This window comes from Plectropomus leopardus, chromosome 12 (genome assembly GCF_026936395.1).
Source record: "Plectropomus leopardus strain MGB_pleo_1.0 chromosome 12, ASM2693639v1, whole genome shotgun sequence".
NCBI classification, from domain to species: Eukaryota; Metazoa; Chordata; class Actinopteri; order Perciformes; family Serranidae; genus Plectropomus; species Plectropomus leopardus.
The window spans coordinates 30,190,884-30,216,681 of NC_142187.1; the positions used below are offsets into that span (position 1 = coordinate 30,190,884).

The 25,798-nt window shown below is 39.5% G+C and overlaps 1 protein-coding gene across 5 annotated transcripts in view; it reads left to right on the forward strand.

Moving 5' to 3' along the window:
• LOC121951566 (collagen alpha-1(XI) chain-like) overlaps nt 1–25,798 on the forward strand; it is a 173,078-nt gene that overhangs the window by 24,629 nt on the left and 122,651 nt on the right. For all 5 annotated transcript variants that reach the window (XM_088085788.1, XM_088085787.1, XM_088085786.1 and 2 more), the window contains 5 exons: nt 3,010–3,223; nt 4,995–5,157; nt 17,629–17,757; nt 23,118–23,207; nt 24,572–24,670. In XM_088085788.1, the coding sequence (XP_087941914.1) occupies nt 3,010–3,223; nt 4,995–5,157; nt 17,629–17,757; nt 23,118–23,207; nt 24,572–24,670 (695 nt within the window). The remainder of the gene's footprint in view (nt 1–3,009; nt 3,224–4,994; nt 5,158–17,628; nt 17,758–23,117; nt 23,208–24,571; nt 24,671–25,798) is intronic.

The following is a 25,798-nucleotide window of genomic DNA, read 5'->3' on the forward strand; positions in this document are numbered from 1 at the left end:
AAGTTGCAGCCGTAGCTCTGTTAGGGATGCGAACATGCTCACAATAACAGTGCTCATGTTAAAAAGGCAAAATGTTTAACATTTAACATTTATCATCTTACTTTAGAATTTTAGCATGCTGTCGGTTTCTTATCGGCATCAAACAAAGGTTGACAATAAACTGTGGCTGGTGGGAATGTCATAAGTTTTGCTGGAATTTGATCATTAAACAAAGTGGTGACAGATTGAAATTTTAATTGGTAGAGACATTTTAGTAATAACCAAAGTGGTGCAACAGCAGATTCACATCACCATCCCCAGAGCCAGAAATTTTATGCCCACTCAAACAAATAATTGTTTGGATGAAAATGAAACAGATGCTTTTGTTTACTGTCTTGAACCAGTTAATGGCAAAATAAAAACATCTTCCAGATATTTAAATTTCACAATAAAACAGCAAAAAGTGATGTAATGAGAAATGAAACCCTTCACTACGAACACCTGTCCTCTAAAATGCGGTGCAGACTTTAAGCAATTATTTTCTAGGAGATGCGGTGAATGCGTTGGTGGTTCAGTGTTCTCCAAGAGCCCATAGGGGATGAGAGCACATGTGTATGGGATGTCATCTAAACATATGATTCAAGTAAGAAGACCAACACCAGATTTTAGTAATTGGATATTTGGGGGAAACCCACAATTTATTACAGCAAATCAATGAGAGGAATATTTCTTTTGATGTTTTGTGGGCCTATCTTGTCAATAAAGTATCTGTCCACAAGTTTGATTGCTGGCAGACTCCAGTGCGCTGTGCTTGGCTGATGGAGTGAAATGTAGCAGGGTTTTTAGACTGAGTGCGCATCGCCTCACTCGACGTCTGCTGCCCGGCTGTTTGTGAGAAATAAAGCCATATTTGTTTTATTAGGAAGGAGTCCACTCGGTGAAACAAAAAAGCTTTTTGACTGTGTAACCATTTGGTTTGCTACTTTGTTACACAGTGCTACTCAAAAGCTAATCCACAAATTGAATAATGAACTGTAGGGGACGAGACTGTCATTACTGATTGCTGTAGAAAACCAGTGAGCTGTTGACAGATATTCTAATATTGCCAGTTGCATTTTTCCCAGCTGAAATGTGAAATATAATGTATTTAAGCACAAATACATTACAATAATAACAATATATAACAATAAAGTTCACATCCATAGGAGGGCTGTTAATGTTTTATTACTGGGGCAAAGTGTTAAAGGAGCCCCCAGTTGCTTACTTATAAAAGCTAAACTTGGCAAGAAAGTGTACAGAAATTTATTAGCGGAGTGCTGCTGAATAAATTGTCCCTGTAAGTGCTGTTTTTTTTCAGTCTGGCTCAATGTCAAAGAATGAGAAAACAGTTCAAAATAGTGTGAGGTATTAGAGCTAAACATCTGTGATTTTTGGCGTGCCAGCACACCTTACACTTTTCGTAACAGAAATTTGAAGACAGTAATGAAGCTCAAGAGGTGAGACGTTGCAGGTGCCATGGAAGCAAAGTGTCAAAATGTCCTCAGACAGAATAATGGGGCTTTTATTTGATCAGATTTTTTGTCGTTGAACCCCAGCTATTATAGTTTTAAAAAAATATGACATTTGATTGAGTACTTACAGCCCTTGTAAAATTATAGTGGCTACATCACCACAATTAAGTCCTTTAAGGGGTAGCCAAGGTCTCTTTCAGCTTCCTTAATAAACACTGCTCTTGGTCCAGTTGTCTAGACTTTGGGGTAATGTGAGGAGAGAGGTTAAGAGAGCTAATAAACTTGCTGTCATTCAGTTTAGTATTTATAATACAATTGCCCTTGTCAAACGTGTATATTTTTTGGGGGGGGGGTTTGCATGGGAAATATTAAGAACATGTGCATTTGTCCCCCCCAACATGTAAGTAGCAGAGGACTTTTACTTAATTTTAAAAACTTAAAATTAAAGACATTTACACCATAAATTGGTGCAGAACAGACACAAACCAGTGCAAAAATATTCACCAGAATGCAGAAAATTTAAATGTTTAATGCTCAAAATTTTCTGACCAAGGACCCCAAACCTCCTCATTCATATGTTATATTATTTTCAGTATGCACTATAAGAGAGAGGTGTCAGTATTCTTAACTAATCTCAACACCAATATGCGTTTTACCGTAAATAATGAACTATTCCTCTAACTTAAAGCAGAAAATGTGCAGAGCTACTTACTGTCCGCTTGTCAGACTAACAAACACACAATAGAAAACCCACAAAATGTTAAGAAAAGTAACATTCTCGTACCTATTTTCCTTATTAAAGAGGAATACAGCATCACATCTTTTGAGTTCAACTTTCACTGACTCACAGAAGACTGACGAGGCTAAATTGCCTCGTTAAAACACACTTAATTTACTCTCGACAAACAAAATAAAACTCACCCAAACTATCTTAGTTACAATTGCTGGTTATGAAGACAATAAGTCCTCTGTTCCAACAATCACCAGCTCTAGTTTGGCCGAAATAAATCTTTAATTCACCAAGTGAGACGTAAAATCATGTCGTATTCTCCTTGGTCTCTCTCGCCGCTGTTGCAGGCCGCTAGTTGTTTACAGTCCTGTAACTTATCCTCCCACCACTAGGTGCTGGGTGTCTAAAGAAACTGAGCTCTGGTGGTGTGTGCTGTGCACTACATACAAAAAGTTTGATAGAAAGCAGAGTGCCTGTACTTACGACAGTATTGAAAAACATACCTTTGGGATATCTAAATACCCTGGTTTACCGTAATATCGTGACACCGCCCAAGCCTAATACACAGTTGACATCTCTACTCCTGCCCCACGAAAGCCATTTAATTAACTTCAATTAAAAATTCTGTGGTTATACTGGGAAGTTCCCATGTGTCTAATTGTATGATTCTAAAGCAGAGCAAGAAAACCCAGTAACAAAAATGTGCAGTAACCCAGATTTTATAGCTACTTATCTGTTGGTCTTTACTAACATACCGACCTACATGGCTGCTGCTTGTTCAACATTCAGGAGGAGTTTTCCCAGAAGATTTCTCCATCCTGTTTACCATCAAGCCCAAGGCTGGCCTCCAGTCCTTCCTGCTGTCCGTGTACAACCAGCAAGGCATCCAGCAGCTCGGCGTGGAGGTGGGCCGTGCCCCCGTCTTCCTGTACGAGGACCAGCATGGCAAGCCTGCCCCGGAGCAGTACCCCTTGTTCCGCTCCATCAACCTTGCTGACGGCAAGTAAGTGACTGAGTGACTAAGTGCTTCTCAGGAGGGCCTGAACATGTTGGGTCGGATGTGGGTGGTGGATTTTTATATCCCCTGTTTTTTTTGGGGGGTTTTTTATGCTCTGTGTCCCATTTTCAGTTCTGAATGTAAAATCTTTGTTGTGAAGCTTGTGTGATTGGCTCAAGAGCAAAGCGGCACATTTTGAGGCTCATCTTGAGCGCTTTATCAAAATTTATAGCTCGTACTTTATGCTAAACAAAACCAATCTGCTTAACGTATTTTTCTCAGGCTCTCAGAACATAGTTAACTGGAAGGATTTATTATCATCTTGTGTTTGTTCAGTCATTAAAGCCATATGGAAGAAGTCAGACTGTAATGGCAAATAAATTGCTGGCAGCAATTTGATGACAGCCTTTTCTTCTCCAGATTATTTACAGCAGCTGTATACTGATATGCAGTAATGGGCAGGTTCTTCATAAATTGCATAGCTGCCCAATGATGCTGATACAAATCACTGTTAAGAGTTACCATCAATCATTAGCACAAACGTTAACAGAAATGATAATGCGTTGCTGTTTGTGTGTAATAGATTATACCAGGAAAAATAAACATTACAGTGTAAATATACAGCAAAATCATGTTAAGTAGCTTGCAGTCTATACATTTTGACTTGATCCAAATTTATACTGATGTAGCTACCTCTGTATTTATGAACAAACAAATGCAAAAGCTGGGATTTATCAGATATTGGTTTGATTTTTAAATGATTAGTTTGCTCAGGCTTTTTCAGATTAACTCTTGACATACTGTATCACCAAATCCAAAAATATTTCTCTGCATACTCTCCTTCCCTGTATGGAAACTGTAGTTTGGAAAATACACTTACTCACTTTCATGCCGAGAGTTTGATGGGAGAGTTGATACCACTCACTTCTGCAGCCAGCAGAAGATTATCTTAGCATGGAGCCTGGACACAGAACGCAAATAGCTAACCTGACTCTCTTTTTAGAGAGCAGCAGGCTTATCAGCCGTGGCTTTATTTTTAGTGTACAAGTGTTGGACTGATTTTGCTCCTTTCACCTAATTCTCGACAAGAAAGTGTTCCCAAAGTGTCACGCTCCTCTCAGGATCGACTGCGGTAACTTTCTTAAAAGGAACAAAAATGTGCAAAGCCTTCTGGTTCAGTGTGGCCAACATGACAACTTTGTTGCTATATTTAGCGACATTTTAGGCCATTTTAGAGGCATTCTTTCAAAAAAGCTACTAGCAGCAAATTTGGCGACTTACTGTGACCATCAGGAAAAATTGATAAATATATTATAATTCATACCCATGTGTGTTGTTTGTTTAGACTAATCGCAAACTCTTTCGCCACGAGCAGAGAGTCTCTCCACCCCTCTCTTTTTGCGCCGTGCAGTAGGTGTGTGACAGGTGGGAGGAGAGAAGACGCCACTCGAGATTGGGGTTTAATTGTAGTGCGTTTTTATGGTTAAAGTAAAGTTCTCGCTCTCCGAGTTGGAAGCGCAAGAAAGTGTTGCACTGCAGTTTAAGCGTCGTAGCTCTAATGTCATTCAAATATTTTGTTGAGGACTTTTATGTTGAATCTATTTCAGAGAGCTTTGAATGTTTACATTAATGCGGCATGACATTGCTGATATGCAAATGAGTTTATGACATCATCAAGCAACTTTTAGCTACTTTTGGAGCTAGTGCGAGCTTCTTTCATCACAAAACTGTTCTGGTTAGTATTTCTAACCTCTTACTTTCCTCCCCTGCTGCATAGATGGCATCGTGTAGCTATCAGCGTGGAGAAGAAGGCTGTCACCATCATCGTGGACTGTAAGAAGAAGCTGACCCGGCCCCTCGCCAGAAGCGACCAGGCCGTCATTAACACAGAAGGCATTACTGTCTTTGGCACCAGAATCCTGGATGAGGAAGTCTTTGAGGTAAGGTGGCCATCTTGAGTCCCTTCGCGACTGGAATACGCCAGCTGGCTTGTTATGGAGTAAATAGGTTTAAAAAAAAGAATGTCTTGACGTTTTAGGAAGAGTGCTCATTTGATTTTTTTGCCAAGAGTTCGATAAGAAGATGGATGCCACTCTCATGTTTGTGCTTTAAGGTGGAGCAAGGAGGCGATAAGTTTGGAGTCTTCAAAGTTTTGAAGTTTGGTTCAGCTTGAAGACTTGAATCAGGGAGTAAAGGCTACCAAGAAATTTCCCATAAAATCACAACTTGTCATTTTTGCGTTTCCATTTTAGCACAAATTAAACATATTAGATGCTGCTTTGTTGGCAGGAATATTTTTGAACTCTTAGTAGAATCAGTCCAGTTGTGCTGAGCTAGACTCTTTCAGCCTTTCATCTAAATGTCAACAAGAAATTGAAAAGGTTTGCTTCCCAGAAGTCCCCAGCTGTTACTGAAAAGCTTACCTAGGTTGTAACAGTGCAGAGGACTTAACTATGATTAATGTCAGTGGCTTCACTGTTGTTATTTTCTTCAATAGTTCTTGCTTTTTTGGTTCTTTCATAGAAAGAAACAACACAATTCACCTCTGACACTTAAATCTGTGCTAAGAATCTGCTTCAAGATGTCTCTATCATCTCCACGGGAGTGTCTTTCACAAACATAATGCAGACATTCACCGCGAGATTGAAGTGATTATGTTTCGAGGGAGTTTGGAAAGCTTACCTAGATGCCAGCGATTTCTCCACTCTGGTGAAGTGCGGGTGTAATCGAAAGCATATTGCGAAATCTTGCTCTCAATGAATCTCATTGTGAAAAGGGACAATTTGAGTGTCTAATACTTTAAGCACTTTGAGGCCAGACATTTTATTTGTCTTTCATTAACTTGTGCATACAGTAAATGGTGGATTTTATTGGCCAGAACAACAATATTGGCTTTGTGTACTTGGCAAGGGTAATGGGCAATGTCTGTGGAAAGGCTACTTGCACAGTGAGTTGTTTTTTCTCTCAACACTAGTTCAGATTTGTTTGAATAGTCAACTTATTAAAGGAAAGACTGAAGTCTTCAGTCATTAATATTGGACAGTGTGTTATTTGAGATGCAGGAATTTACCCCTACGTGTGAGATTATTGTGTGTTATTCCCTCAATAATTGTGTCTATCAGAGCTCAGAATCAGAATCCACAGCTGACTGTGAGGTGGCGATTAAGAAACGGGAGTCGTGGCTACCAGGTTGAGCACAGGTAGCTGTGGGCTGAGTGGAAAATGTGAGCTGAATGCTGATTTCGAAGACAATAGCCTCTCTTTGATGTCTGCATCTGGAATGCTTGCTAAGTAGAACAGCCTGCAAAATGTTTGCCTCCAGGTCAGAGATGACTTTCCACAGAGGAGCCACTTGGAAATGGGATCCCTCCCTTCTGCGGTGACAGGTTTTTGGCGAGCAGATTGCATTGTTAGATATAGAATTTAACCGTATAGACAAGTTGAGGCCATGATAAGATGTGGCAATAAGATTTCCAGCAGTATTTTTGGACATTAAAGTACAATGAGTACAACCATAGTAAATTAGGTTTATAACATCACCAACAGTCCTAAGAGTGAAAGCCACAGTCATTAGAGCTGGGATTGTAATTAAGGTAATTGAAAGTTGAGTGGAGTGGAGCAGCACTTTCACCAAGCCTTTGCTATTTTTAATGCTGATTTAAGACCAGCTATTTGGCATTTGTGAGTGCTCTTTGTTAGAAGATATATTACTCTAAATGGTGTTGAATTACAGAGTAATTTGTTTTGTTCACTTTTTAAAAACCCAGAAAAGAGAAAATGATTCCTATTGTCCCAAGGGTTGTTTTTTTTTCCTATTTCAAGGTGGTTTTAATCAGCGTATCACAGGATAGCAATGCTGTGGTGGCCCAGTTAGACATTCAGCCATATCTTAAACTGTAATTATTTCCACTTCAAGTTTGATAACCCTAGATTTGGTGATTGCAAACTGGCTTCTTGTAGACACACTGTACTGCTATTGGCAAAAAACAGGCTTACAGGCTATAAGGGTCTTGGCTAAATACAGTAGATTCCTATAGATAAAAACAAGTTTGGAAAGAAAGCCATGTGTTCTGATTTGTTGCTTATTGGATAATACTTTGGCTTTTATTTCCCAGCTGTTATAGGTATATTACAATCAGTATATGTTGGAGGCTATGGAAACTCTTTTAAAAGTGTTGGCTGCAATATCAACTGTAGATAAAAACAATTGGAAAATTTTAAACGTCTCCACAATCAGATTATTGAGTCAAGTTCCTCCCGAGGTCATATTTATGTGTCTCATATATCTATGTTTTAAATCTTAGAGATGTAGCTTAAATAATAGCCTCGTCTTTAAGGTTTAATTCTTTGTTATTCTTAGAATTTAAATTTAGCATGCACGTTTTTAGCATCCCAAGGATGGATCTCAGTAGGTGTTTTTGGACTCCCTGAGGAGCTCCCCTGAGAACTACATACCTTTATGGGCTTTTGTTTGTTTGCACGAACGCTGAAATGATGTAACCAGTGGTTGATATAGCAATGTCACTTTCACTTTGACGAGTCAAAATTCATCTGTATTTCCCCCCGTCGCATATGCAGGTCCATTTTTTCCTTTTTTTGGATGTTGTGTTGTCTATTGTTTAGACGGCTAACTTTAAAAAAAGAAAGAAAGAAAAAAGTCAGTTGACTTGAATGGGGATAAAATGATGTAATCTTGTGGCTCTTCTGTACTTTTGGAATGTTAATCGACCAGTCTTGATTCCCAGTAATCAAATTAGTAATTTTTTAAACAAAGTTTAAAAAAAGAAATTAGATTTGTCCTTGATGCTGCTGCATTTCTGAAGCTGAAGGATGAGTTGATTAAAATCAGCAGCTTCAATGAAGATTCCATTCGGTTGCTCGGGCATGTTGCTGCTGACGGCATCATTCAATTCCTGCAGTGTCAGTCAGGGGTAATGACGCTAAAAAAAAAAAAAATTCACTGATTCACAGACGTCTTTTTTGCCATGTTGGTCAATGAGAAAAGGTCTTTTTGGGCTGCTCGGCACCACATGACAGTGTGATTACACTGTTTGGTCACTATGAAAATTGGCTTCATAGCCTGACTCTGACATAGAACCCAAAAAAGTCCCTAAAAATTGCATTTATGATAATTAAGATTGTTTCTAGTTTTTACAGTGTGGACACAATATAAAGAAGGATTCTTAGAAACAAGGCTGCTCCTTTAAAGTCAGAGACCCCTCAGTCGACTGAGATTGCTTTTAGTTTTTTTTTTTAGCTAGTCAGTAGGCTGTGCAGTGTACTTCTGGGGACATTTTGGTCTCCAGATTTTGCTGCACTGTGAGTGCTCTTTACTTTCACGCTACTCTTTGATGCAGAGCTGTGGACATGCAGGCAGTGTGACGCATAGTAGATACTACAGAGAGAGAGAGAGACAGCTCATCTGCTTAGAAGTGGTGAGATTACAGCTCTGCTGTCTCTGGCTTTTGTTTGATATCTAGTGTTGGCAAACATGTTGTTGTACATTTCCAACCTGTCATTAGCACCGTTACCTGATTTACTATATGACATGAATGCTGCTGTCACAATGAATGTTACACTGAGCCCCGTTTAAACTTTAAAACTTCTTATAGTTAACAAAATGAATCGTTGAATAGTCGTATTGAAAAGAGTCGTGAACAGCTCTACTTAGAACTATGAAAAAGTTCCTGCTTACTAAAACAATTTCATTAGGCATCGATCTTCGTCTGCTACCATGGTGAACAAAAATTTGGTCTATGAAAACACATCCTAAAATTGACTTGCAGGATTTCCACAAAGTTTTGTGGTTCTTAATGATGCTCATGTTATGGGTCCCACTGTAGCTATTGGCAAATGAAAGTCTCTCACCCTAACCTTCAGAAAACCCTGCCCTAACCTAAGTGTGGGTTATTTTCTTACCTTTGTAAATCTATCCAACAAAAGGCAAACATTTCCTCTAACTTGGCAACCATTTGGTTATCTTAAGAACTATAGATTTTAAGTTATTGGAAAATATCCAGCTTGGTGTCCGTTGGCTTATCTGAAGAATTTTGGATTTACAGTTATGAGAAATTGTGGCTGTTTAGCATACCGAGCCTGAGCTTCCCAAATCTGGAGCCATTCCACAGTTTAATTACTGAAGTTGGCTGCGAGCTCTCTCGCTAAAACTGCTTTGAGCTGTGAGCACATGGCTACCTTACTGCAGTAGATTGCATAAGCAGGTGTCAAAGCTGGAAGCACAGGGGAGAGTGAAAGCTTGGGGAAAATATGATCAGTGTGTGCTTAGTCTTGGCTCAGACTGCACAGCTGTTTAAAAGATATGCTCACTGACCGGGCGTCCAAATGCCTTTTTTTCCCCCCTTTTCTCCTGCTTTTTCTTCTTTTTAAATAAAAGCCACACGATATTTGAATCATCTCCCATTTTTATGCAAATCCATCCTTCAGACTTTAGGGTGGGATTCTTTGTTTGCGCTGTATGTCAGAGTGTGCGTTAGCATGTGTGTTGTTTCATACGTGTATGCATGCATAAAAATGTGTGTCTGCAAAGAGGCGAAGATAGTTTGTTTATGTGTCTGTCATTACTGCATAGTAGATGGTTCCAAAACGCTGTCCCTCAAGCAGGACAGTCTTTGGCAGAGGAATCTAACAAGGCTCTGATGGGCTCTAAGCTTTAAAGTGAATCATTGTTTATGGTTGAGTTGGCAGGAAGAGAAACGGTCTGACTGTTTCTCATCTGCCTCTGTCACTTTTCACCCTCCAGCGCTCGACACAAAATGTTTTGGTTAGGGTTGTGTAATAGAAATATAGCAATAAATTCACATTTGTTTGAGTGTAACTGTTACTGAGAAGCTCCTCAGCCAATGATATCTTCAACGTGTATTTATATGAACAAACTATGAGGTATATTTGTCAACATATACCTGTATCTAACCTTGTCTCCTGTGCTGTAACCCTAACTAACTGGTCCCAGCACAGCCAGGAAGTAATGGACCCAGGGTGCTTCTTAAAAACTTTTGCCGATGGAAAAGAGCAGAGTGAGAGACAGAGAGAGAAGTGCAGAAAGGGCAGGCAGACAAGCAAGCAGATGGTTCAAACAGTTCAACAGTTTTGTGAGCTACTGGCAGACGAAATGTTTTAATATTCGAAGGGTGCAAGACATTTGTATGCCTCCAGTGCTTGAAAAGAAACTTTATCCTTGTGCTGACCACAAAGGCTGCATTTGATAAAACAGTGGGAGAAAATCAGGAGAGCGTTATACATTTTTTCGTCTTCTCTACTTCTTGGTTAATTGTTGTCCTTGTACAGTTTTGAAATTCCATCGGTCTATTTGTTCGTTCAAGATGTTCTCCCCACCCAGAGTTCAGAGACGCAGGGTTTTTAGATGATAAAATAGAGAAAATACAGAAGTAAGTTATGGCTACAAAAGATTCTGAAAGTTTGCACGATATGCATTTTAAAAGCAGAAACATCTGCAGGACTGTTGATTTCAGCAGCCGCAGCAGTCTGCACGGCCTCTGAGCTGGCAACATCTGGCTGATGATGGTTCAGTGTGACAGGCAGCTTACAGTGACATCGGTAAAGGTTTCGTTGGAACTACTTATTTGAAAGAAAGTAGTTCCAGTGAAAGGTTTGTAGGTTATCCTGAGTTGGAAAATGATTTTGAAAAGCAAGCAAAACACCTGCATTTTTGTCTCAGATCAGTCCAGTTAACCTTTGTGCCCAAATAAAATCCTGGTGTTATGTAAGGATGCTGTCTTTTATGTAGTAATAGGTCTGTAAAGTAAAAATTTATCCTAAAAACATATAATTTGTGATCAGCGCACACTTTTATCTCCAGCCTCTGCACGCAGTTGTGTTTTACTGGGTCAGACTGCAGATGCTTTGGGCATATTTCCAAATGTGTGTTCCAGGTGCATTAATATCCTCCAGCTGTTCCCCGCAGGCAAAGTGACCTGCTGCACCTGGAGACAGGCAACAACCTTTAAACCGACTAATAATGCACTTAAATGTTGTTCTGTAGGCTTTACTCAAAACTGCAGTGTATCGTTGTAAAGTGGGATTATTTTTGTTATTGCTTGATCTGCTGAATTTGTCTATAAAATAGTCAAAAAAGCCTAGTATAATTCCGCAGTGCCTGAGATGATGTCTTCAAATGTTTTTTTTCTCTGATCTGTTTTATATTCTTGTTATTGAATATTTTTATGGTTTTGAACTGTTGTTTGGACAGATCAAGATATTTGAAGACAACATCAGTTCAAAACAGTTCAAAACTAAAAAAAATCAATTTACAAGAATATAAAACCGATCAGAGGAAAACAAAAAACCAGTTGTGTAACACTTTTTGAACTGCAATGTTTTGCAATTTGTTTGTCTACATCCAGGTGTAAGCCATTGCTTTCACTAGTTGTCAATGTTTTTACTCTTAGTGCAAGAATGGATATGTGAGTTTCTTCAGGAGATTGCAGAAATGTCCCCCAAATTTCTATTCAAAGTAAAACCATTGCTGCAATTTATACGCCTCTCAGGCAGCGCTTCATCCCAGGATTTGTACTGTTTTAAATCGTGCATGTTTGAAGAGATGTCTCAGGATGATGGTGAAAGCTACAATTGGCCATTTTTATAGACTTAACTTTTTGTCATAATTGCTGAAGCTGTCACTATGGGACAAATAGTTTGTCAAAAACATCATGTTCCTCCTTCTCATAGGACTTCTGATGGCATCTGCTAAAATTCATCACAACTGAAGAAAAACAACCAATCACAGCTGAGAAGTCTATGACTCGGATGTCAATCTTGTCAATCACTGCTCATGAACTGCTGTCAACCTAGGCAGGGCTGTTCACATATGAATCTAAATTCTGTTACTGCATTGCCCATTTCTTGCCACAAATATTTGCAAAAATCTATTTGAGCGTACTGTTTAGCTATTACATGAGAAAGTTAGCTGCGGCCAGTGGGCAGTGCTTCATTTTGGCTCGAGTATTTGTCACAAAGTTTCGTATTTTACAACCAAACAGTACACTAGAATAAGTTAAAACATCTGAGTTGACTGTACTGTTTGGTTATAAAATGCGAAACTTTGTGACAAATACTCGAGCCAAAATGAAGCACCAGCCACAGCTTACTTTCTCATATTACAGCTAAACAGTACACTTAAATATGTTTCTGGAAACATTTTAGACAAGAAGAAGGCAATTCAGTTAGAGAATCTTGATTCAAATTTGACCAGAGCTGCCTAGTTTGACAGTTTAACTCTAGTTTAAAGCCGAGATCGCAGAAGCCGAAGCATCTGTCTCATTTTACAGCTAAACAGTACACTAAAACATGTTTCTGGCAACATTTGAGGCGTAAAGTAGGCAATGCAGTGACAGTACCTTGATTCATATTTGACCAGCGCTGCCTAGTTTGGCAGTTTTGACCGCACAAAAATGATGACAGCTGCATTAGAGACTTTTTGGCTCTGATTGGGTGTTTTGTACTTGTACGGCAGATTTTTGAGAAAAAAATGTCATTTGAATTACTAGGCAGAGGAACATGATTTTTTTTTTTTTTTTTTTTAATTTTTTTTTTTTATACAGATTATCTGTCTTGTGCTACTGTATGGATGTATTTTTTTTCAAATTTAAATGACCAACTACAGCTTTAAACAGGAGCATGGGTGATTTCTAGGTTTTGCTAACCCTAGAAAACAAGGCAGGATTTCAGTGCAGTTTTAGAAGAGGGTCTACCTGCATGGCTGATTCAGAGCAAAATGCTTCATGACTTGAAAAAAAGCCTGACATTTAGGTTTGTATCCCTCCAGAAATTGACACTCTAATGTTGATAAAGTTTCTAAATCAAGTATGGTCTCAATTTTGTGGAGTCAAACACAAACTACATCTTTGTTTATGCCTTTAAATTAGGCCAACAAATACAAGATGGGGAAAACCCCCGTGCCTCCTGTCATCTCTGATCCGGCGCCAGCGGGAGCTATCTGTATCCAATCAAAGTTGTATCTTGATTTTTTTGAGGTCAGCCATGTGCTTTCTGCTCAGTGGATGAGGTAATGTGTGCTCACAGTCAGATGTCAACTACTCACTTGATCACAGTCCCCTCGCACTTCAATCCTTTTGAGTGGCATTCAGAAGCTCATATTTGACTTTCTATTAAGAAAACAATACCAAGGACAGATTTCATGGTCTACTGAGGGCTTTTAATACCGCCCACTATTAGATGATCATCCATCTGCCAGTTATTTTCCTTAAATAACTTCTGTTCCACTGGGTGTGGGCTGTGCTCTGGGAGGGATACTCTTTACAGCCAAGGTCACCTGTAGCTCAGCGAGAATTCAGTGGTGTCTGTTTGCTGTTTTACAATTCTTTGCTTAAAATCAGATGTGAAAAGTGTACGCTTGAGGAAAAACTAGTGGTGTGTCCATTTCCAATACAAGTCTGAAAATGCTTTGCTTATGGGTATGAAATTTAGATGGAGGGAGGGATTCAATCATGATTCGAGTCTCTCGCCTTTGATCAGTCAGTCTCATCCTCTGTCCTTTTATGTACTTTTTTCCATCGAATGGCTGTTGTTACAGTGTGCGACGAACTTTAACATGTGTCGAGGGGCGTTGTATTTACACACACATGCACATTGTACGCAGACCCATTAATAGATCGATTGTAGTGTAGCCTAGATGGATGATTTATCCTATTGTGTCTGTGCCAGCTCCGAGCCGAGCCAGGGCATTGCTGTAGATCATTCCTGGAATTCTGAGGAGGGACATCAACAGATGCCAGAGAGATGCGCAAGACAATCCAGACAGAAACATCAACAAAAGGACAGAGATGCAGACGAAGGAGACACGGAGGGTAAAAGAAAAGAGGGGGAAATGTTGAGGGAGAAGCCGATTGGGGAGTACGGGAGTGATTGAATCACTGACTGGCTTTATAAATGGGCCAAGTGTGTGTGGTCTCTTGACAAACCCCTCCTGACGTTTCTTCTGCAGATCTTCACCACATATTTGTTTTCTTGTTGTAGTCAAATACATTCTTGCTATGTACCTTTATTTTCTCACAAAATATACATATAAACAAAGCTTAAAATTAAGAGGACGCAGGAAGACGTATAAAGGAGGAGGCAGACAGAAATCCTGCCAAATGCAGTGTGTCTGTTTTAACTGTCTGGCTTCGACTTTGGATCCATTTGTGTTAAATTATAGCAAGGACATAGTATGCAGTGGCTGAATGACTGTCATTAATTTGAGACCTTCTGCTTGTCACTGTAGATTTAGTTGTAGTAGGAGGTTCAGAAGGTGCAGGGTGAACTCATGTGAGTTGGGTATTTTCCCTTTTTTTCCCCTCTGAGCGTAGGTTCAATAAGCACAATTCTCTTTCGCAGAAACGCCCAGCGCTCCACACTCGATTACACACATTCACACCTGGAACCTACCCAGTATAACCACAGTTTAATCTGCTTGCCACAGTTGGGCATTAAATGCCTTGCTCAAGGGAGGGGTAAGGGCTGTTTTAAAGTCTCCCCACCCAGATTTAGTCTGGGGATCAAGCTGACGACCTCATGGTCACACGTGTTTGCTTTAGGCCACATCTGCCCACTCTCATTTTAATTGAGGTGCTTTGGTTGGGAAGGAGAGGAAGAGACACCATTTGAATTCATTGCACAATACTTCTCTTTTTGCTTTGAGAATTATTTTACATTTTAACAATTTTTTTGGATTGTCTAACAGCCAAAAACCTAATAGAGACAAGGGTTGAAATGTTCATATCATGGGTGTTACTATTTGAAACTGATGTGGGTGATTTTTGTCACAATTTATAAATCTTTTCTTCCCTAATGAGACATTAGCAACAATTTTTCCAAGATCCTGTAAACTGTTGAGATTCTCCACCCCTACTATAATAACGTGTGTGTTGTGTTTTCTGCTTAGAAATAGAATGAACAGTAGCATTTAAGGTCAAAACACAACATTTAATAAAATTCATAATCACTTAACACAACAACATTTTGGAAAACAGATAAACATTTCACAAAACACAACATTTCATAAAGCAAATCAACATTTTACAAAACAGCGAAATTTTGAAAAACAAAGCAACATAACAAAACATTTCACAGAACACATCAACATTCCCCAAACGTTTCAGAAAAAAAAACATTTTTTTTTTTTCTGAAACGTTTGGGGAATGTTGATGTTTGATGAAAGAGAGACGCTTGGATTGCTGTATGGTTGTATTTTTTCATTCATTAAGTGAAATAGGTGTAAGAATAGGCCAAAATGGAGACCTCAGACTAGTGTGTGTGTTCTAGTGTTCTACTCTCATTCTATTTCTACGGGTTTCTTATGGGAAAGGGGATCTGCAAGTGAGTGATATTTAAATGTGACTAATCTTAATTAGCACAACAGGTGACAACAGTAGACTTCAGTCTATAAGTAAAATTTCAACTATATCTTCTGGTTTTTGTTCAGGTATTTCAGTACCCTGCTGGGATTTACTGGTCACGTATGATGGGAGTATGGGGCAGTAAATATCTAATGTGTTCCAGAGGTCTAAGCTTGTACAGATGTTGCCTGCTGTAATTTAATGCAATCTGCATGTATGTACTTCCTCTTTAGGGGCCACCCTGACTGCGGCCTTCTTTCACCTTTACGCAGCATTTCGGGTTATTTTCCTGTTTATTTGTCCTCTTTGTTGCTCACTCCCGGTGGACTCTGAAAAGGGTCAGCTGAGGTGCCCATATGGTTGATGGGTATAGATAACATTCTCCACATGAGTGACATAGCAGGTCCTGGTTGAGAAATTCCTTCAAACATCATCATGGAAAAAGAGCCTTTGGCTGATGGAAGGGTTGTGAGTGGGGATCTAATTTCCTTTTCCAAAAGCTCATGAAAAACAGACGGCTTCAGATAAGTACAGACCTTGGTTATTTATCTGCTGTGTAAGGGGACTTGCTGTCCCTAATGGCTGAGTGGGGGGACTATACAATAGTTTCTTTTTAAAAGCTTACAGACTCCCCTAAAGCTTCCATAAAGTTATATGTAATTAATAGTCAAGAGACTGCTGCCTCTGGTACTGCGCAACATCTGCCTTTTTGTTTTATTGTCACTTTTTATTATCACTACACTGGTGCAAAGCCGAGGCAATCAAAAAAGGAGTTATAGGTGTGCAGTAACATTTGGTTTCTATTTGTGAAAAAAATGGACAATGTGAGTGGTGTCTGGAGTTGTTTTGGGTGTCAGGACTCAGGAAATGAAAGTCACGTTCATATTCAGCTCATACAGCATCAGCTGATTGGCAGTTGGAGCACTTCCAGTGCTTGGATGGGCGTGAAATTCAAGCTGATTTTTCAGTAGAATCAGCTAACAACTGTTTTATCTGATTCTTATCAGAAAGTCAGACCCTGTGTACATAAAAATGTCAGTAGAGTCAGTCTTTCCCACACAATTAGAGTGTTTGTGTTTCTCTTGAATGCGTGTATCCCTTAGTATTATTCTGTGTTCCCTCTCTAAATTCATTGATTTTTGCGGGTGTGTAAACAGTGCAGTTGGAGCTCTTTATGATTTCTCTTTTTCCTCCGCAGCAGTTTGAGACTTCTGGGGTGGATAATTGATCTGTCAATCCTTTTAGAGCTAATCAGATGAGATTGATGGATGAGAGGAGTAACTGCTGAAAGTTAATGCAAACTTTCATACTTAGCAGAATTAATGGTTAAGTTTCACAGTCACTGCGCCTGACGTTCTGCTGCTCCATCTCTTCCCCAAGTACACTTTGCGCTCCGAGAGTGCGGTGCAGTGAATAACCAAACAAAGTGTATATATTTCAACAGCACTCCTGATGAGCATCCAGCTCAAAAGAGAAAATCTGTTTTTGGCAGCAGATGTTTTAATTATGGCAGGCTGCCACAAATACATGAAGGTTTCCACTGAGGTTTTCCACTCACAGAGTTTAAAATCCTGTCATGTTTGTTTGCTGCTAAAAGCAAGTGACACTGAAAAGTACCCTTTATGGAAACCTAGTACTATATTCAGAGGTGTAAATCCATTCACTTTTGGATTCCGGATACATTTTTTTATAAATTACATAAACATAGTCCCTTGTTTTGTTCCTAATTGCGATGAGAAAGTGTTCTGTATTTGCTACAACTCTTACTCGTGTCCCTGACTGGCACCTCTTCATAGCAGCAGCGGCTAAGGCTCCTCTGTATTGTAGTATTTAGAGCAATGTGCCAAACCACACTGGAAACTAAGTTGAAATAAATAAAATTGATGGCCATAACATAAACCTATAGCCGTTTTATATGAGAGACACTAAAGATTAAAGAAAACTCTGACATGAGAATTTTACAGTTGGGAAAGCCTGTGAAATTTGTTGACATGACTTCCACTAACATGCTGCGTTTTCCTTCTTCTCCTCTTCCAGGGTGACATCCAGCAGCTGCTGATAGTTGCAGACCCCAGAGCAGCCCATGACTACTGTGAACACTACAGCCCTGACTGTGAAACCCCCAACCACCACGATGCCCCCCAGGCTCAGCAACCTGAGGACGAGGTCAGTATCTGGAGGGGGGGAGGAGGCGGGCTGGGTGAGATGGATTTTGTAGTGAAGATCGGGTGGGAGGAGTAATTGTCCGGAGAGAAGGAAGAATGAAAAGAGAGTTGGTAGGGAGGAGGGGGAGGAGTAGTTGTTGTGAGGAAAGGAGGGAGGGGAACTGGAGTTGGAACTGGAGTTTGAGGTTTAGTAGGGATGATAACAGGAATTTGGAAAATGGCCTTCAAACTTGGGTGTTGTTCGTAGAAGTTAGAAAGCAAAAGATGAAGTACCAGAATAAAAGAGGAGGTGTGAATGGATGAAAATGAAGGAGATCAATTTAAAAGTTTGAGTGACTTCAAGATGAACTGAAATTTCAATTATTTTCACTTTTCCTAGCTAAAATTTTCCACTTTAAAAAAATGGTTAAAACTGTCTTTGGACATATTTGTCGAAGCAATGTCCAAGCTTTAAGCCTGTAGGTTGTTGTTTCCCATGGCAACAGCTCACTAGGAGATACACTGAAATTTTTCATGTTGTGCTTCTGACTGGTGAATATCATAGTATATCTTGATATTTGTCCCCTTTTTCAACGCCACACATTCTCTAGCACTGATTATGTGTTAGCAGTTTCAGATGTTTGTCCCTTTATGATATTAAACATTTGGAGGACCTGTCATGCTGTCAAGTTTGTATGCCAATCTGAACACGGAGGCTAGCAAGCTTTGCTATTGCTCCCCCTCGCAGAGACCCACCAGACTTTAGCTGTTGCTCATGTTTTAACACCAAATGCAGAGTGGTTCCACAGTAAGGCCCAGACACACCAAACAGACAGAGAACTGGCAGCGTTGAAAGGTGCCTGCTGCGTCGACTTGCGTTGCATGTGTCCTGGCCAAAAAGTTGCACATAAACACGCCAAACCGACAGCCAACAAGCACATACATTCTGCACCTGTGTGAAAAGAAATAATTCTCCATAGCAGCAGGCAGCTGTAGTCTGTAATCATCATACAAAAAGGGAAACCAGTTACACAGTTAGCATGTTAACAACACAATCTAATCATCTTATGGGACAAGTCTGCTTTGACCTCATTCCCTCTTGACTTGAGCTGTTTGTTTACATTCCTCACTTCCTTTTCTCCTCTTGTGAGCTGAGCTAAACTGCCAATTAGAGTGATATCATTCACCCACTGGCTCTACCATTGCAGATCCCAGTTTAACATGATGAATCAGCAGATAAAAAGGCAGGAAATAGCTAATGGTGTGGAACAAACCACAGTAACTAGGGTGACAGACAGTCAGCGACGGCCCAGGGTTGTATGACAGCTGATCGTCGGCTCATCGTTAGCTTGGTGTGTCAGGGCTTTTACACAAAGTAGGGGGTTTAGCTTTCGGTCTGTCATGGATCCAGTTGTAGTGATGGTGCAACTAAATTGTGATATTACAACCAATTATGTTTATTGCCCTCCCACACAGATATTGCTCTGAATGAATCACCAATACTGACATCCAAATAATGCATGTCCTCTGAAGAATACCAAGTTAGGGGGAACTCATGGCAGAAAAATCCCTAAAAAATATTCTTAAGATAATAAATACACTTCTACACAAGTGAAAATAGAGATTTCTTAGACAAAATTTTAAAGAAAAATTCTGTTTGACTTTGTAAAAGAAGGTTGGGATGGTTTTAGGGATGAAAGAGGTAAAAATATAATGCTTTGAGGCACAGAGCGAATTAAGGTTTATTTGAAATACACCAGCATGAAAATAGCTAGATATATACAAAAAGCACAAACTATTCTCTCTGGATTATTTTTAGAAATACTACTCCAGGCAAAAGTACTGACAGACAGACTTGTTTGAGTCCCTATCAACTCTCATATGTGTCTTTCTTGAGCCTGTGTTTTACTGGTGGAAACATGCTGGCATATCAAAAAACATTGTTGAGTTTGAAGTCATTTTCTCAAATTCAAATTTTATTGCTACTGGCTACAAAACATCACTTGTAGCCTCTTCAGCCAAATCTCTTAATTGAAATACAGCACTTTGTGTCAGGGCCTCATCTTTTTCTTTTTTTCATCTTCGTTTTTTTGTTATTTTGCTGCTTCAAGCCTTTTTTTGTCAGCTGACATTTTCCTTTAGTATTTCACTAAATAACTGATGAGCTCACACTGGAAACTTTTCCTTTTTCCCTGCCACGAAGTCTGAGCCCACTTTGGAGTGGCCCCGTGATTTATATCACTAACGAGTTTTGCAGGCTCTGCCCAGACTCCCAAGGAAATTTAAGCTTTTCCTTCCCCAGCTAGACTTCCAGTACCTGGAAAAGTAGACTTTAGATCCCTAGTTTGAAAAAAAAATAAAAAAAAATTAAAAAAAATCAGGAGCTGATTCTCTATTTGAAAAATATTGGCTGCACAGTGGGTACTGCGTCCTGGAAAATATTGCTTCATCATCAAGTGGCTCTTCAGCGCCAAGACAAGGAGCTTGTCAATTCTAAATAGACAGCAGGGAGCAGTTTGGTTTCAGGAACACTGTAAATCTGGTTTATTCATTGTTGGTTTTAGCTATAACAGGAATGTTTTTCCTGCATTCCAGTTCAGTATTTTAAAGATTGATTTCATCCTGCACAACTGCAAAATATCTCATCCAGCGGACAAATCACTGTGTAGAAGCTGAAATCTCACAGCTCACCTTTTTGTTTTTTTACTGTTTGTGTACGTCGAGGTCTGAGCTAACTGAACTATCGCTCAATATTTCTTAAACCAAATTAGTACAATTCCACAAAAGCACGGAGCATAGCTTTGACCTTCACCTCTGAAGAGGCTCCTTGACCCCAGGCATGTCGTCAGCCACATGTCTGCAGCTGGGTTAAAAGAGGAAGAGGGAGCGATGCAGGAGAAAGAAGGGGGAGCTTTTTTTTTTTTTTATGAGCCCACTTCAGCATTTACTCTTTTCATCCAAGCCTGTGGTGAAGGCCTTCAGCTAGCAGCCAAGCACTTCAACGCCATAAATCTTTATAAATCCTTCCTTCTCTCTCTGTCTTTCTCTGTATTTCTCCCTGACCCTCTCCCTCTCTCCTCTCAGTCAGTCGAGTTGGTCTGGCCAAAGCTTCTCTCTGTGTGACCTCCCTCTCTCTCTCTGGGCCACTGAGCAGAGGCTCGGCCAGCACTGCAGCAGCCCGTGGATCTTGTATTATTTTTATGAGCTTAGCAGCCGTCCAGGGACTAATATTTATCCCTGTGCTGATAGAGCGACGCATATCAGGGCCTGGTCTGTTAACTTAATCTTCTTCACCCTTTCTTTCATGATGTTATTAGAACTAAAAGTAGAAGAATTTTAACTTTTTGACATGACAATTGTGGTACGTGTGCCCATAAATGCCTGTCAGTATTGGTGATTCAATGGAATAGTTTGACATTTTGGAGAATCTATTTATTAGCTTCCTTGTAAAAAAAAAATAGAGGAGAATGTCTTAACCACTTTCGTGTCTGTACAGGAAAAATGAGGCTACTACTAACAGCCGATTAGCTTAGCTTAGCTTTTCCTTCCTCCACAATGAAGCAGTGGGAAGCAGCTAGCCGAGCCAAACTAGAGGTAGGAATCACTTGAGGCCTTACAAGACAATTTTATCACTGTACTTACATCATGATACAATTTTTTTTGCGATTTTAAACACATTATGATAACATATTTTTGCAATACATAGTGATTTAGTACCTCTTTTCAACTTCAAATTACTTCTTCAAAAGAAAACTTAACATCTGTTTAACCCTATAAGATTAAGTTTACAGTCTGTTCATGTTGCTTCAATTCTTTAGTTTTGCCACCAAATGTATCTAGTTGACTAAAAAAGTTATCAATTTAATATTCTACCAGGCAACCAAAAGATTCATTTATATTTGTAGTATTAATAATTTTAATAACCATAAAACAAATACTAAAAACAATACTTGGCTTAGTGTACTGATGCAGTATTGGCATGCAAAATAAATCAGTGCTGTATCAATTTTTCCTTCCACCCCTAGGCCAAAAGTTAAAAAAAGCTGAATTTTTGGATGAATTAGTATTACATATAATGTACTTTTAAGTGAAATGTGTAAATACACATACTTGATGAAGTAAGGCCCTCATTTCGGTTGCTGTGTTTTAATCTCCACTCTTGATCCGAAAGGATCTGAATCTCAACTTTGAGTCAATACACTGATAGTAAATTAAAAAGACAGCTACTTTTGATCAACCTGTATCAGTTTCAACCACACCCAGTTCCACTTTATGACCCACCCACTCCTGATTTAAAGTAGTGATTTAGTTGGCTGAACAATTACAGATAATGGGGTCCTCATTCATCCCTAAAAACCAACTATCAGCATCTCTTTAGCTCACTAATTTACACGTTACCTTTTGTTTGTTCCCCTACAAAACCTGAAGTCGTAAAATGACAAATTGTGGTTTACGGGGACTATTTGTTGGTCTGGTGTACTGTGAGCTAAGCCAACCAGCTGCTAGGTGTAGCTACGCATTTAACAGACAAATATGTCTGTATTGCTCATATGAAGCTGGAGCCAAAAGATGATTAGTCTAGCCTAGCATAAAGTCTGAAAGCAGAGGTAAATAGCTTGCTTTGCAGAGGAGCAACTTCTCAGTTTTTGCATGGATTAAACAAATGACATTTGTGTAAATTAGTGAGTTTTGGTGATGCTGGTATGCAGGCTAGCTGTCTCCCCATGCTCCCCATGCTCCCCAAGCCAACATGAAATGCTTTGGAGATCCAAAAGAAACCTCCAGTTCAATAAACTAGAGAGAGCAAACACATGTTGTTTTCTCACAAACTGGTTTTAACAGTGGTTTTACCCCCTGCTGTTGTATTCTGTATGTTCCCCTTAATTTACCAACATGGGATGAGTCAGGACAGCTTACAGTCCCTGTTTCAAAGGGCTCATTAATGAAACCCCAGAGCCATTGTTGGCATATGGAATTAAGTGGTAGTGGCAAGTTTTCACTGGCATCACATTAACCCTCTTACATCCTGTTGGAAGCAAACAAGAATTTTAATCGCTGTTTGCTTTGTTACAGACATGAACCTCTCAACAAGGTCATGGTTTTGGTTGAAAAAGTGGTGGATTGCTGCTGTCATCCATATGCACAATTTTCTAATATGGATGTGATATTTCCAGTACGTTTTAACATGCTATTTTCGAAATAGCATGATGACTTTAAATATTTTATTGATTAAATGTTTTTTTTAAATTTTTTTAAACTGCTGTTTAAAAAATGATGGCGTCTTACTTGCCATGTAAATGATGTGCAGCATGTCTCTGGGACATGGTGGCGCCTTATTTACATGTTTGCTCTAATTACTACCCGTTCCTTTTTTCCTTACAGTACACTAACTATGATTATGGTGAGTTCTATGACTACAGTGAAGGAGAGTTAACCACTGACACTCCCCCAACTGAAGGAGCCAAGACCGAGGTAACACTTAATACTAATACAGTTATCATGGCTGTTGCAAAGGGTGTAGTTTTTTTTGTTGTTGTTTATAAACATTGGAGAGGGACACCTATGAAACAGGCGATTTGGGGGTAAAGTTTTGAACATCAAAAATTAAAGTTTCTATATTCTGAGGATTTTTTATGCAACACTCGTTAATGGTGTAAATGTCTTCAAAATAAAAGTCCTCTACTAATTCATGCTTTTAATGCAGGAGGGCAAATGCACATGTTCTAGATATTAAGGAGAACATGTCTCTTGGGTCCCCTCCATGAAATCTACACCTATTGCTGTTGCCATGAATAACACATATTAAAGCACTTGATATCTTGTTGTCAACCTTGTCGGTCTCTTGTCACTCATTTTCAGTCTTCAGCCCTTTTTACACAGAGATCTTGCAATAGGGCCGCTACTGTTTTTAATGCTCCCTTTTCATTTTACAGAGAATCAAACTACGGCTGTATCGTGCTGCTCCAGTGTGTGATTTTAGACAGCATGCCGTCACCAATGATACAAAAGGGGCGTAACAGTAGCGATGTTTAACACAACAGCGTCTGCCTCTAGTGTGGCATGTAACATGTAATGTGCGTCAGTAGTTTTTTTCAAAATAAAAATGGCATAACATGGCAGTAACAATCATTTACCGTATCTGTTATATGGCAGCTGATCTCGTCCACTGCTGATAGAGGAATGAGCTCCCAAACCTCATGTATTTCCCAATTTGCAGACATTTATGACCACTGTTCTTCTTTGAATTAGCCGCTAACTGCTGCTAGTTGCCTTTCAAATCTCCCACGACTGGTTGTACACATACGCCATCAAAACATCATCCCCGTCACGTTCATGATCCCCTCCTGTCGGCTATCCCTTTTACATAGACATCAGTTCAGCACTGTTACTGCCTCCATTGCCGGCTCAAAAGCGAGACAACTCTTTCCCATTCTAGGATTGTACGTTTAATACAGAGCGCCAAAAGGCGGCATAACGTCGCAATAATCCCACTTTGAATGGGCAGTGTAAAAGGGGCTTTTAATTCTCTTTCTCCTTCTTCTTCCTCCACTTCCTGCTTCATCAGCATGTCTTGATGACTGTCATAAGTTTTATTTGGTAACTTGTCTTTTAACCTTACTTGTTGCTTAACATAGACTACACATATACTTCACCATGACCATTATGATACTTGTATAGAAGCTTCCCAGATTTATAGGTGATTATCGCTCTTACGTTCACATGTTCAGAGAAAAATGTGTACATAAGATTTATACTCTTGAATATTATCCAAACTTAAATTTACCCATCTGAGATAAGTAATGCGTTCCCTGTGTGCTGTCCTTGCCTTATTTCAGACAAATGTGGGTGGAGATTACTACACGGGTGAGTATGATTACACCACAGTGGACGGAAGTCAGCCTGAAACTCCCACTGAGACTGCAGGACAAGGCGAGGTAAAACAAATTTTAAATATGAATATTTTTCATGACAGCCTCATCTGGTATTATAATGCAAAAATTAGAATTTTGTTTCAAATTATCCATCATTATGGTGGTAAAACCTCTGTGCGTCACTGACTTTTTATTAACCATGCATCCAATTAACATTTAGATTCCTATTTTTATAGTTACGGAATTACATGAAATTGCATTAAACTGCTTGGGTATCACAAACATATTTTTATAATCGTCTTTGGAGGTTTGAAAGCTAACAGTGCCTCACTAAGATCAAAACGCTCGCTCTACTCCTTGATTTCCATGAGAAACCGCCTCCTTCAAACAGAGTCTGGATAAAGGCCGAAGCAGGAAAACGTTGTCATTTAATGAACCGTGACCAATGGAAAATCAGTAGACAGACGCATCCCCTATGTTTCTGCCATATCCTGAATTTGGCAGATCCTGTCTTAATTTGTGCTAAACCATCACATAAAACACAACCTAATGAGGAACATTTGGGGGTTAAACTAAAACAATACGGCTGTGTGCTCCGCCAGCCAAATGTCTCTCGATTGCATTGTGATGTACCTTGAGGTGGATAACACTGCTTCATTCAGCTTTAGACATTACATTCATTTAAAGTGACAGGCCAGGGGGCTAACCACGGAGACCAAACACATGCTCGACCATGTTGGAACACTTGTCTGATTACTGAGGACTGTGACGCACTGAGCAACTTGTATACAATGTCATAGGGTCGTAATGCCCATAGACCCAACACAACATACAAAATACTACCGGTGGATTCTTTTGATATTAGTGTGTTGCGGTATTGTGTTGTCAGTGGTTGGCTGCACTTGGCAATACTGCCATGCTCTGCAGTCTGTACATGCATTTCGCTGCTGTCAGGTGCAAACCTCCTATCTCCAAACTTGTTATTTTTCAGGAATTAGAAAAATGCTGTGTTTTTAAAAGGATCCAATGGAGATAGGTTTAGTCACAAGTTTTTAAAATACATTTCATTGGCTGAGAAATGGTAAAACCCACTGTTAGACGAAGAAGGAGACCAGTAGAATCAATTCATGAAAAAAAAAGAAGACATTGAAATGTGGAGATACAAAGTTTGTGCCAGACAGCAATGATTTT